Here is a 14,243-nt window from a genome sequence, read left to right on the forward strand (position 1 = left end):
ACTTTCGCTATCACTGTTGGAAGCACTACTACCTCCACCCCCTCACCTTGCTGCCTCTGACCTTATTTCCCACTACCCACTGCTCACTTCCTGTACTCCAGCCACACTGACTTCTTGGCTTTTCCTTGAACTTAGTAGGCATGCTTCAGCCATAAAGACTTTGCCTAGTCTGTTTCTGTGTCCTTTCCCTCTAATATCTTCAGGATAAATCACCTTCTTCAAGTTTTTACTCTAATGTAATTCTTTTCTATAAGGCCTATCCTGATCACTTAATATCATTAACTCCGTTACATAACTCTTGTCTTTTATTTATTATGTTCTTTATTTATTGTTCTGTGAAGTTGAGTAGATGCAGGGGAGAAAGAGATATATGAGAGATATAAAGCTAAGGAGAAAGGTCAGAAAGAAGAATATTACTGTTGACGACCTCTGAAATGGAGGATCTCTGAATGGCAAGTATGGATATAAGAGTAGGTAGCTAAAGAAGAGGATACTGGTTATTGCAGTCGAGAATTGGGAAGCTAGGGTACTAAACTCATTGCTACACAGTTATTTCCTAGCATGATATTGAAAGAAAAAATGATTCCAAGCTAGGGCTAAAGTCCTTAATGAATAAAGGAAAATTGAAGATTGAAATATAAGAGCAGCAAAGAGATAGCAGATGTCAGATTCAGATGGTGTGAACCTCAAAGAAGATGCTTTTACTTCTGGCTATGATTTAATAGAACGATGGTTTGGAAAAAGTCATGGTAAGCTAGAAAAAGCCCAGATTCTTCTTCTTGGGTATCGTTGAACATTGGGAGCAAGAGAATGAACAGCTTCTACAAATAGTGTTTTAAGGGAAACAGTATCCTCAAGTAAAAACTATGCTTTAGTTAACATCAAGAGGTAAACAGAATTTTGTAATAGATTCTCCTGCTTTCCATAAACTAATCACTGTGCTCTCTTAAAATTGCTCTTGGGCCAGGGATTTAGCTCAGTGGCACCATGCCTGCCTCACAAGCACGAAGTCCTGAGTTTGATCCCTGGAACCAAAAAAAAAAACATTCTCTTATCTGTATTCCTAAAACAACTATACTTTACTTTGTAATTATTGGATATGTATCCAACAAAGGCAATACTTCTTGTTTCCTGTTAGGGAACCTTGAACTGCATTTGATGAATTGTTGGAGGCTCAGGGTAGAGAAAGCTGAGAGAAAAGAACTCCAAGGGAAGAGGAGGCCACTTTTTTTAGTTTTACCTCCTAGAATTCTACTAGGTTCCTACAGCAAATATCAGAGAAAAATCTCCTTCAACTTTCTGCAAAGGAAGAAAAAAAAGAAATCATTTTGAAAGACAAAAAGCATTAGGTCCTTAACAAGATTTGCCCTCAGGAGAAACTGTTGAACTAGAGCTTAACTATCCTGAGGGAAGGATATCCTGAGCCCTCTGTAGCCAACCAATCACACCTAAATTGGGCAAGTTTGGCAAATCAGTACTTAGAAGCACTTAGGAAGTCCACATGTCAGAGACACCAGCTCACTAAAATCTGAGACCTAAGCATAGGACTACAAAATGTTCCTCCTCTACCATCCCACCTCATTACTAAATGGACAGTTTCCACAATTCTTTTCACCCACTGCATCATGCCTATCAAAAAAAAAAAATAACAGGCATACTAAAAGGTAGAAGACATATTTTAAACAGACAGAGCAAATATCCAGAACCAGACTCAGATATGACTCACGTATTGAAATTAGCAGATCAAGAATTTAAAACAATTATGTTTGGTATACTAAGGGCTCTTCTCATGGATAAAATAAACAACATTGAATAACAGATGGGCAATATAAACAGAAAGATGGAAATTCTAAAAGGAAACCAAAAAGGAATGCTAGAGATTAAAACCACTGTAACAGAAATGAGGAATGTCTTTTATGAGCTTCGTAGGAGAAAAGACACAGCTGAGGAAACAATCTCTAAGAGTGAGGACATCTCAAGTAGAAACTTGTAAAAGTGAAAAGCAAAAAAAAAAAAACAAAAAAAAAAACAAGAGAGGGAAGAGAAGAGACCTAGAGGAAACTTAAATGCACACATATTACTAAGTGGAAGAAATCAGTCCAGTCAAAAGTCTACCTACTACATGAGTCCAACCATCTGATATTCTGGAAAAAATAAAACCATGGAGTCAGTAAAAAAAGGTAAGTGGGTGCTAAGAATTGGGGTGGTAAGGGATAAATAGATGGAGCACAGAGGATATGTAGGACAGTGACGATACTGTACATCTACTGTAATTGTATTATCACACAATTGTAAATGTGAATATCATCCTACATTTGTCCAAAACCATTAGGTTCACATCAAACTGTCAAGTTTGGGTAATAATGTCAGTGCATATTCACATTCAGCAGTTGTAACAAATGCTTTAGTAGGTTTGTTAGTTACTTTTCTCCCATTGCTGAGACAAAATACCCAACACCCAAAGTTAAAGGGAGAAAGAAAGGTTTATTTAGCTTTCAGTTTATAGGAATTTCAATCCCTAATTGGCTGGCTCCAAGGCAGGGTGGCAGAACGCCAACAGTTTATGGAAGACAGACAGTAGCAAAGCAATAAGAGACCTTAATAGTGTCTTTCGGCCCCTTTTATCTTATTCAGACCACTTAGGCCAGGCCCTCATGCCCTTAATCTTAGAGCCCTCGGGCGTAGCCCACCATGAATCAATCAGCATTCTAGACTCACCCACCTCCAAAATAGCCTATGACCACATGAGGCTTTAGGGGGACATCTAGACATAAACCATACAGTAGGGAGGTTGATAGCAGAAGTGACAACACATGGGGCAGAGATGCTGTGGGAACTCTTTGTACCTTCCACTCAGTTTGTTGTTGTTATTTGTCTGGTTTTTTTTGTGAACCTAGAACTGAGTTAAAAAGTCTTTGCTCTGCTTCCATCTTCTGAAAGAGATGATAAGAAAATTGGTGTAATTTCTTCCTTAAATATTTGGTAGAATTCACTGGTTGATCATGTGAACCTGATGCTTTTTATTTGTAAATGTAATTAGTTATTGATTCTTTGGAGAGAGTCGTTATTTTGTTTTGCTTTATTATCATCTTAAAGGTTATGGGAATCTGTAGTGATGTCTCCTCTTTAATTTCTGATATTAGTAATTTGTGTTCTGTTTTTCTTAGCCTAGATATAGGCTTAGCAATTTGGTTGCTCATTTCAAGGAAGCATTTTTTGTTTGAGTGATTTTTCTCGATTGAGAAAATTCTGTTTTCAGTTTCACAGATTTCTGCTTTAAATTTTGTTTTGTCTTTTCTTGTGCTTCCTTTGCTTTTTTTTCCTTCTTTTTCTAGTTTCCTAAGGTAAAAATTGAGATTATTGTTTTTAGATCTTTCTTATCTAATATATATATTCAGCATTGTACTGTAAATTCCTTCCTAAATACTGTTTTCACTACATCCTACAAATTTAGGTGGGATGGCTTTATTTTCATATAGTTAACAGTGTCTTTTAATTTTCTATTTCTTGTTTGACCCATATGTTATTTAGAATTGTGTTATTTGTTCTCCATGTATTTTCTAGTCATATTTCTGTTACTAATAGTTTTAGTTCCACTGTCATCTGAAAGCAGATAGCATATGATTTTTATTCTTTTACATTTAAATATGTTTTATGACCTAGAATTCAGTCTGTCTTTTGAATATTCCCTGTGACCTTCAGAAGAACATGTACAGGTATTTTGCTATTGTAGGATGAAATAACCTGTAGATATCAACTATACCTGGCTGATTGATGGTGCAGTTAAGTTCAGCTGTGAGCTCACTGTTTTCGTACATCCTTAGTTTGCTCTTTTTTTTGTACCTGTGATCGAATTCGGGTCCTTGCACTTGTGAGGCAGATGGCAGATCCAGTGAGCTAAATCCCTGGCCCAGTTTGCTCATTTCTGATAGAGGGGTTATTGTCCTAGTTACTTTCTCATTGCTGGGACAAAATACCCAATACCCACAAGTTAAAGGATGAAAGGTTTATTTCAATTCACAGTTTGTAGAGGTTTCAGTCTATAGTCAGCTGGCTCCAAGGCGAAGCAACTTGGTGGAGGGGCATGGAATGACAGGCAGAAAGCAGCAAGTTTTCCTTCTTTCCCATTTTATTCCATCCAGGCTACAAGCCTATTGGATGGTGCCACTCACACCTAGGGTGAGTCTTCCCTCTTCAGTAAATTCATCACCCACACCCAATCAGCAGACTAATCCCTTATCACACACCCATGATCCAGTGTCATACACCTATAGTCCAGTCACTCCCAAAAGCCCCACCCCACCTTCTGAGCACAGAAGGCTTTGGATGGACATCTAAATATAAACCATAACAGGTATCAAAGTCTTCAGTCACAGTGGTACATCTCTTTACCAGTTTTTGTCTCATGTTCCTTGATGTTCCAATGTTAGGCACACATAGTAAATATTGTCATGTCTTTTTGGAGAATTGACCTTATTTTTGGGGGGGTACCGGGGATCAAACTTGGGTCCTTGCACTTGCGCAGCAGGCGACAAAACCACTGAGCTAAATCCCCGGCCCAGAATTGACCTTTTTATCATTACATAATGCCCTTCTTAATGCTTGGAAATTTTCCTTGATTTCACATCTCCTTTCTCTGAGATTATAGCTACTCATATTTTCTTTTGGTTGTTGTTGGCTGGGTATACCTTTTAATCTGTGTATCTCTATACTTAACTTGGGCTTCTTTTTTTTTTTACTATTACAAATGGCTTTTTAATTTCCATAATAAAATTCCTACTACAACACCTGTATGGATTTTAAATGGTACTTTTATGTGTGTTGTTGCAAAGTGTTTTCTGATATTTTATTGAATCTTTATGCTGATTTACATTATTGTTGGAGGGAGACTTCATTATGTTATTTGTATAGAAGCATAAATAGTTCCAAACAAGATAAGGTTATTAATAATGTGACAAGTACAAATCACAGGTATAAACAGTGTGAAGATTGAAAATTTTTATATCAACATAGAGAATGTTTCAAGATTTGATAAGGATATTTTGATTAACTGTAGAACTAAATTTAAAAATTTTTTTGAAATAAGGACTGACTGAGGAAATTTTCATATACTATGAAAGTGAGAATAAAAATAAGGAAGGAATATCAGATAAAGGATATTTGATGATATACAAGCAAACAAGAAATTCCTAGTGTATTAGGTGCTGGGTAAGTGGTAGACAGTTTCAGTATCACTTTCTCCTGGTATTCACGCACTTGCGCATACCTCCCTCCTTCCTTGAATGTGGCCTGACCTAATAACTTGCTTCTAAGAAATAGAATTTCATAACACTAATTTTCTTATGTTCTATGACTAAGTTGCAAAAAAATTTGTGACTTTCATCTTCCTAGTACTCTGATATTCTCCCTTTCAAATAGTCTGTCTTTATCTCTCTGTCCTTCTGTGTGTGTGTGTCTCTCTCTCTGTGCCTCTCTCTGTCTGTCTCTTTCTCAGCTTGCCATTCTAAGTGCTCCAATGTTGCAAAGAATTTATGTAGCTTCAAGCTAACTCCCAGAAGAAACTGAGGCTCCTCAGTCTGTCAACACTCTAGGTACTGAATGCTGATGGCAACTAATCTTGTGTTAGCTTAGAAGTGAAATTTTTCCCAGTTGAATCTTGAGATCAGTGTAGACATGGCTGTTAAGTTGATAGCAGGCTTGTGAGAGTCCAGTTAGTAGAGGTTTCAGTCCATAGTTGGCTGGCTCCAAAGCATGGTGGGATGGCAGAGGGTCATCACAGAGGATAAACAGTCCATGGCAAAGCAGGGCAGGCACATGGCAGCAAGCAGCAAGTAAGTACTTGCATATTTATGTTCCATGGCCAGCTCAAGATCAGCACATTAAAAAATTTCCCCTTCATACTTCCATCTATTTCTGTAGTTCCACTTTTGATTTAAGAGAGACTGATAAAAAGCAATTGAAATCTGATAGGTAATTAAGAAGTATACTTACAGAGAGGAGTGCCGAACCGCCCTCACCACGTTCTCACTCGGCGAGACGCGAGGCAGCCAGGCCGCGGGACACGGCGGCGATGCAGCGACAGTGGTGCCCAGGGCAGCGGAGGCGAGGGTGCAGCGGCGGGGGCATTAACGTGGGCTTCTTTTAGACAGCATGTGGTTGGGTCTTGTTTTTTGATCCACTCTGACAGTATCCTTTGAATTGGTGCATTTAGACTGTTGATATTTGAAGTAATTACTGACATAGATCACTGTCTACCATATTTCTTACTATTTTCTATTTATTGCCCTTGCTGTGTTCTGTTTTTGTCCTTCACTTTTTCTCTGATTTTCATAGTTTTAATTGGGCATTTTGCTTGATTCTATTTTTCTCCCTTCATGGCATATCAGTTATATTACTAGTTTTACTTTTTTTTTAGTGGATGGCCTAGTGTGTGCTATATATGCTTACAACTAATCCAAATCCACTTTCAAGAAACATTATACCTCTTTACAGGTATTGTGAGTACCTTGTAACAAAATAATCTTAATTTCTCCCTTCCATCCTTTGTATCATTGGCCTTATTCATTTTACTTATAAATGTATATGTGATACATACATAAGCATACATAATTGAATACATTGTTACTATTTATTTTGAACAAATTGTTATCTTTCAAATCAATTAAGAATAAGAAAAATAAAAGGCTTTCTTTTTCCTTCACTTCTTCCTTCTTCAGTATCTTCTTTTCTATAGGGAAATCCAAGTTTCTGACCTATGTCATTTTCCTTCTAAGGAACTTCTTTTAACATTTCTTGCCAGGCAGGTCTATTGGCAACAAAGTCCCTCAGTTTTTGTTTGAAAACATCTTTCTTCCTCTTTTTGAGGAGTGATTTTACAGGGTGCAGCATTCTAGGATGGTGTTTTTTTGGTTTTTGGCTTCTTACTCCCACCACTTTAAATATCTCACTTCACTCTTTCCCTTGCTTCCAAGGTTTCTACAAAATCAGATATAATTCTTATCTTTCTTCTTCTATACATAAAGTGGTTTTTCCAAGCCTCTGGCTTCTTTCAGGAATTATTTTTATCTTTGTTTTTCTTTACTTTGAAATACATGTAAGTATAGTGGTTTTTTTGTTTATTTGTTTTGGCATTTATGCAGAGAGGCATTCTCTGTGGGTCTGTGATTTGGTGTCTGACATTAATTTGGAAAAACGTCTACTCTATCATTCTAGATATTTCTTTTGTTACTTTCTTCTCCTGGTATTCCCATTATATATGTATGTTACACCTTTTATAGTTGTGCCACAGTCCTTGGATATTCTATCCTTGTTTGTTTGTTTTTTTGAAATGGTTTCATATTGTTTTTGGAGATTGCTATTGATACATCCTTATGATCAGAGATTCTTCAGCCATAGCTAATCTACAAATATATATATATTCAATTACAAGCACCTCTAAGGTAGAATTTGTGTTTATCTTTGGTTCCTTTATAACTCCTTGTCAAGTCCCTGGACTCTATCTCCACTTAAGCTAATGATTTTTGAACCAACTTTAACCATCCTAATAGAATTCTATTATCTAGTCTTATGAGAAAATATGGTGACTCATTCTGACTGAGTCATAGAAAATAGTAAATAAAGCCTTTGCCTTAGAGAACTCCCCTAGTGACACTAAAATTAGACCAGGCACATGGCTATCTCTAAGTAATATTGTACTTTTAAAAATAGCTTTTTTCTCTTTCCTCCAATCTTTATAAACCTATAATGAGCTGGAATACAAAATCACTTTGACAAATACATATCATATATGTGATATTTTCTAGGCGGTTTTGTACTCCTAGGAGGTTATTGGGAATTGAACCAAGAGCCTCATGTTTGCTAAGCCACTGAACTACACCCAAGCCCTACACTTATTCTTTGGGTATCAAAAACAACAGAATATAACATAAGCATTTTTCTTTAGTCATCTAGATTGTTTTACTTAAGATTGAAATGTTTGTCTACATTTTTCTCTCAATGAATGGAGCAGTGTCTAGTGTTTAAAAAATATTTGGAGTGGTACAGTGATACATCATAGATAGTCCATGCTGCTATTCACCAAATATTTACAGTTCTCTTTCTAGGTATGTGGTAGGATTGTATATCCCTTCCCCATTGAAATTTACTGGGTTCATTGGATTTTTTTTTCAATGAAATGAGACCAAAATTGATGTGAAACTTTAAAAGCTAGTACTCTTGACATGTGTCACTTAATGATGGGGATACGTTCTGAGAAATGTGTTAGCAGGCAGTTTCATCATTGTGCAAATATCATAGAATATATTTACACAAATCTAGATGGTATACCCTGCTACACACCTAAGCTATGAGATGCAGCCTATTTGTCCAAGGCTTCAAAATTGTACAACTTGTTACTGTACTGCATGACATAGCCAATCATAACGCAATAGTAAATATTTGTGTATTTAAACCTAAAAAAGATATACTAAAATTACTAGGTGATAAGAATATTTTAGCTCCATTATAATCTTGGTTTTGGGGGGAGCGGTTGTTGGTTTTTGTTTTGGTACCAGGGATCGAGCTCACAACCTTGCGCTTGTGAGGCAGGCACAATCCCACTGAGCTAAATCCCCAGCAGCTCTACTATAATCTTATGGGACCACTGTCATATATGTGGTTTACTGTGGACTAAAACATTGTTATGTAGTGTATGATTATACCTAAGTTGTTATATTACCTTTAATCTACTGAGGCAGTTGAAGTACAGAAATGGCCTTTCCCTTGGCTAAAGTTCCTGAATAAGAACAGCATAGAGCAAAGCCCACTCTTTTTGTTGGACCCATTGTTTATGTAACTAGGATTGTCCTGAGGTTATTAGATAAGATTAACCTAGCTTAACATAATATACAGTCTTCACCTCAAAACATTGGCTTTGGTATTAGCTAAAGGAATATGAAAGATTTTATTGCTGATATTGGCCCAGTTTTCTTTTTCTTCCTTATGGAAATGTTTATTGTACATAAATTGTACATCTAAATATAATTAGAGTCCTTTTCCATGTGTCATTTTCTATGTGAATATTTTTCTTTGAATTACTACATTTTCTTTGAAGTCCAACCTTCTCTCTGCTTCTATCAGATGTCCTTTCATCTGCCAAAAATTGAATTGTAAATTTCTTTAAAGTAGTGACAAGTGTCATTCATTCTCATATCTATTCTTTTATGCAATTAATTTTACTGTGTGCCCATCATTTGCCAGGTGCTGAGACTAGGAATATGTTCAAGAAACTTCAGATAGTCTGGTGGAAATGGCAGGAGGCCAGAAGAAGCCAAAGATTGTAAAGCACTTTTTTAAGTTCTAGATGTTTGAATAATCTATATTTCATTTTTTAAATTTTTGTACATTTAAATTCTGACTTTACAAATGCCATATCCAGAGCCATACAGACCTAATCTTAATACTTTGAGACCACCAACACATTACTTTGTACTACTTAGCAAACTCTTTGGAGAGCTTATGATAAAACTTCTTCTGATCTCATTATCAGTATCTATCATATCCCCCAGTGCACCAAGTACCACCTTCTGATGTCAGAGCCTTTGTATGTGCTATTCTTTTTGCTTATTTTCCCTTACTTTAGGAAATCATTGGCTACCATTTCTATTGAAATTGCTAATACCATCTTCATAGAAAGGACAATATTTCCCTATGTTCTGTTGTTTTTTAAAAATATATTACTAAAACTAGAAGATTTTCTACTACAATTAGTGTAAAGCTCTTTAAGACTTAAACATTAGTGCTATTCAAAAGTTTAATTATCACAGAAGAAAAAAATTCTGTCATCACATAATCAAGAGGAGTTTTAAGCAACAACTTACAAAATTTAAAAATTAAAAACTGGATTCTAGGGCCGGGGATTTAGCTCAGTGGTCTTGCCGCTTGCTGCACAAGCTCAAGGACCCGAGTTCGATCCCTGGTACAAAACAAAAACTGGATTCTATTTCAGGTCTTCATTACAAAAATCTAACCCTCTCCCCTTTTTTGTGCAAATTTAGTGCAGAAGGGAAAGCTCCCCTGTTGGTTCTCTCTCCCCTTACCTTCTGCATTTTCTTTCTAGGGATTCTTCAGCAAGCGCCTGAAAGGCTCCATCAAGAGGACCAAAAGCCAGTCAAAGCTTGACAGAAACACGAGCTTTCGGCTTCCATCCCTTCGTAATACAGATGAAAGGTAGGAAGTGAACTTGCTTAAAACAGAGAAAGTCATATTAGAACAGATTTTGGTAAGGCATCTTGGCTTTCTCTAACTTTGCATCCATGACAGTTAAAAAGATTTAACATAAAATTTTCTTTGCTCACCAGGCGTGGTGGCTCATGCCTTTGATCCCAACACATGGGAGGTTGAGATGGGAGGATTGAGAGGGAGGATCACCAAAGTTTGAGGCCAGCCTGAGCTACATAGTGAGTTCAAGGCCAGCCTGAACTACATAGTGAGACCCTGTCTCAAAAAACTAACAAAAAAAGTCAAAACAAACAGAAATTCACTTTTTATCTTAATCATTATCTAGCCAGTTTAAGAATCTTATTATTATTACTAGAGAGTTCGTGGATACATGAACACTACTTACTACTTAAAAATCAGTTATGTCCTTTCTGCAGAGTGAAGTTCTAAGTAGTCAGAAATGAATCTTTTTTCTTTTTTTCTGGTAGAATGATTCTAAGGAGTAATGATGAGTATGGCTAACATTTTTGACATACTGGATGCTATATACACATCATCTTATTTAATCTTTATAATAACCTTATGGGTGAAATGTTATTATCATTCCTGTTTCTTAAATGCAGAATCTGACACACAGAAGGGTTAAGTAATCTTGCCCAAGATTGTACAGCTGGTAAATAACAAAGATGATGCACTTAGATGAGTTGGCTCCAGGGTCCGTGATCTTAACTGCTGTGTTGTTCTGTATATACAAATTGCAGTATTAGTCTTATGGTTTACTATCCTATCTAGAAGACATGCAATGAAAAGAAAATGTGAATTTCAATAATTAGGACTAGCTTGAGTAATCCACAAATGTATAGATTACTAAGAATGACATCCTTCTGAAATCATTAAATGTGTGCTAAGATACATTTTTAGTACCTCGTGTCTCCATATACTCAGAATTTTAGAACTAGTGTTATATCATCATGTCATTACCATCATGATTATTTAATGAGTGCTTGCTATGTGTCAGACATCTTAAATCTCATGTAATACAACCCTAGATACTATTATTATCCTCATTTTACACATGAGGAACAGAGGTGTAAAGAGATTGAGAAACTTGTTCAGATCACACATCTAGTAAGTAGAGCTTGGATTAGAACTCAGGTGTACCTCATATTTGATGCTGTTACTTGGAGTTCTGGGTTTGGGAGTTTTTTTATTTTGTTTTTCAATGAGTGACATTTTTTTCAATTACCTTCTTCACATATAGAAATAAAAATTATATATTTGGCAGGCCAAGAATTACTGTTTGTGTTTACAGATGAAGGAATTGTTCCCCATAGTGAGTTGACAAGAGATGACTGCTTTTTCAGCTCTTAACTCTGAACCCTTATTAAAAGTCTTCATTGAAATTTACAAGTCTATTCAATTTGCAGTTTGTCTTATTAATTATCTCATGTGTCTTTAGAGTTTTATTTTTCTTTTTGAATTTGTAAATTAAATTTATTTTGCTGGGGATTTAGCTCAGTGGTTCCGGTGCCTGCCTTGCAAGCGCAAGGTCCCGAGTTTGATCCCCAGTACCAAGAAAGTCAAATTAAATTTATTTTAACTGATCCATAAAAAACAATTTTTTATATTAAGGGTTATCATGTGATGTTTTGAGGTATGTATATATTGAATAATATTAGATGAGGTTAAACATTTATCTCCTCAAACATTGTTTTACAGGAAAACTTTCAAGATCTTTGCTTCTAGCTTTTTGAAATGTACAGCATATTGTTATCTACAGTCATCCTACTGTGCAATAGCACACCAGAACTTTTTGTACTTATCTAAGTGTAACTCAATTTATTCATCAACATGTCCCTAACCATATCCCCCACCCCTACTCTCTTCTACCTCTGATAACCACCATTGTACTCTGAATTTCTGTGAAATCAACCTATTTTAGATTCCACATATTAGTGAGATCATGCAGTACTTGTGTGTTTTCATGACTTATTTCACTTAATACAATGATCCCCAGTTCCATCTGTGTTGTCACAAATGACGATTTCATTCATTTTTATAGCTGAATAGTATTTTATTGTATATGTGAACCATATTTTATTTACCCATTCATCAGTTGGCAGGCACTTATTACCTTTTCTTGGCTATAATGAGTAGTGCTGCGATGAACATGTGAGTGCAGATCACTCTTAGACATACTGACTTCATTTCCCTTGGATATTTATCCAGGAGTGGGGTTGCTTGATAGTTCTATTTTTCATTTTCTGAGGAATTTCTATATGGTTTCCCGTAATGATTGTATTAATTTATGTTCCCACCTACAGTATGAAATCATTCCGTTTTCCACCTGTTCACCACCACTTGTTATCTTTAATCTTTTTGATAATAGCCATTCTGCCGTGAGAAAAGTGATATCTCATTGTCATTTTGATTTATTTCCATTTCCTTGATGATCGATAGTTTAATTTTTTCAGATACCTGTTAGCCATTTCTATGCCTTCTTTTGAAAAACGTCTATTTAGATTGATTGCCTATTTTAATCAGGTTTTTGTTTGTTATGTATTCTGGATGTCAACCCTTTGTCAGATATATAGTTTATAAATATTTTCTCCCATTTTTATAGTTTCTCTTCACTCTGTTGATTGTTTCCTTTGCTGTTTTGAAGCTTTTTAGTTTGATATAATTTAATTTTGTCTATTTTTGCTTTTTTGTCCTGTGCTTTGGAAGTCTTTTCCAAATATCTTTTGCCCATTCAAATATTCATGAAGCATTTCCTCTTATGTTTTCTTCTAGTAGTTTCAAAGTTCTAAACTTACAGTTATATCTTTAATCCATTTGGGTTAATTTTTTGTAATTTGTGAGAGATAGGCATCTAGTTTCATTTTTCTGCATGTGGATATCTAGGTTTCCCAGCACCATTTATTGAAAAAACTCTTTCTCCAATATGTGTTCATTGCACTTTTGCCAGAAATCAGTTGGCTCTCCACTTCTGGGCCATCTGTTCTGTTCTGTTGATCTGTGTGTCTATTTTTATGCCAGTGCCATGCTGTTCAGTAACTTTGGCTTTGTAGTATGTTTTGAAGTCAGGGAGTGTAATGCTACTTTCTTCTTTTTGCTCAAGATGGCTTTGGCTATTTGGGTGTTTATGGGTGTGTGTGTGTGTGTGTGTGTGTGTGTGTGTGTGTAACTGCATATAAACCTTAGAAATTTTTTTCTAGCTCTGTATTGAATCTGTGGATTACTTAAATAGTATGGACATTTTAACAGTGTTTCTTTCAACTCACTAACACATAATGTCTTTCTACTTTTTTTGTGTTTTCTTCCATGTCTTCATCAACATTTTATAATTTCCGTTGTTGACATCTTTCACCTCTTTGGTTAAATTTATTTTTAGATGTTTTATTTTATTTGTAGCTGTTATAAATGGAATTGCTTTGTTCATTTGTATTGCAGATCATTCACTATTGGCATATAACAATGCTCCTGATTTTTGTAAGTTGATTTATGGCTTGCAACTTTGATGAATTCATTTATTGTAATAGTTTTTTTGGTAGGTTTGGGGGAGTTCCTATATATAAGATCATGTCACAATTTAACTTCTTCTTTTCCAGTTTGGATGCCCCTTATTTCTTTCTTTTGTCTGTTTGCTCTGGCTAAGACTTTAAGAACTATGTTGAATAAAAATGGTAAAAGTAGGCGTCTTTATCTTGTTCCAGATCTTCGATAGAATGCTTTCAACTTTTCCCTATTCAGTACAATGTTAGCTGTTAACTTATAAATGGCTTTTATCATGTTGCCATACATTCCTTCTATTCCTGAATTCTGCATTTGTATCATAAAAGGATGTTAAATCTTATCAAATACCTTTTCTTAATCTGTTGAGATGACCGTATGGTTTTTGTCCTTCATTCCACTGCTGTGATGTATCATGTTGATTGATCCATAGAGTAGCGAACAATCCTTATATCCTTGGGATGAATCTCACTTATTCGTTGTAAGTAATCTTTTAAACATGCTGTTTGATTTGGTCTGCTAGTGTTTTGTTG

The 14,243-nt window shown here is 35.6% G+C and overlaps 1 protein-coding gene across 11 annotated transcripts in view; it reads left to right on the plus strand.

The window, feature by feature from the left end:
* Positions 1–14,243, plus strand: part of Rasal2 (RAS protein activator like 2) — a 330,126-nt gene that overhangs the window by 253,331 nt on the left and 62,552 nt on the right. For all 11 annotated transcript variants that reach the window (XM_004853375.3, XM_004853376.3, XM_087194374.1 and 8 more), the window contains one exon: positions 10,097–10,206. In XM_004853375.3, the coding sequence (XP_004853432.1) occupies positions 10,097–10,206 (110 nt within the window). The remainder of the gene's footprint in view (positions 1–10,096; positions 10,207–14,243) is intronic.

This window comes from Heterocephalus glaber, unplaced genomic scaffold, assembly GCF_053883595.1.
Source record: "Heterocephalus glaber isolate CG9 unplaced genomic scaffold, H.glaber_assembly_v1.0 deba00001600, whole genome shotgun sequence".
NCBI lineage: Eukaryota > Metazoa > Chordata > Mammalia > Rodentia > Bathyergidae > Heterocephalus > Heterocephalus glaber.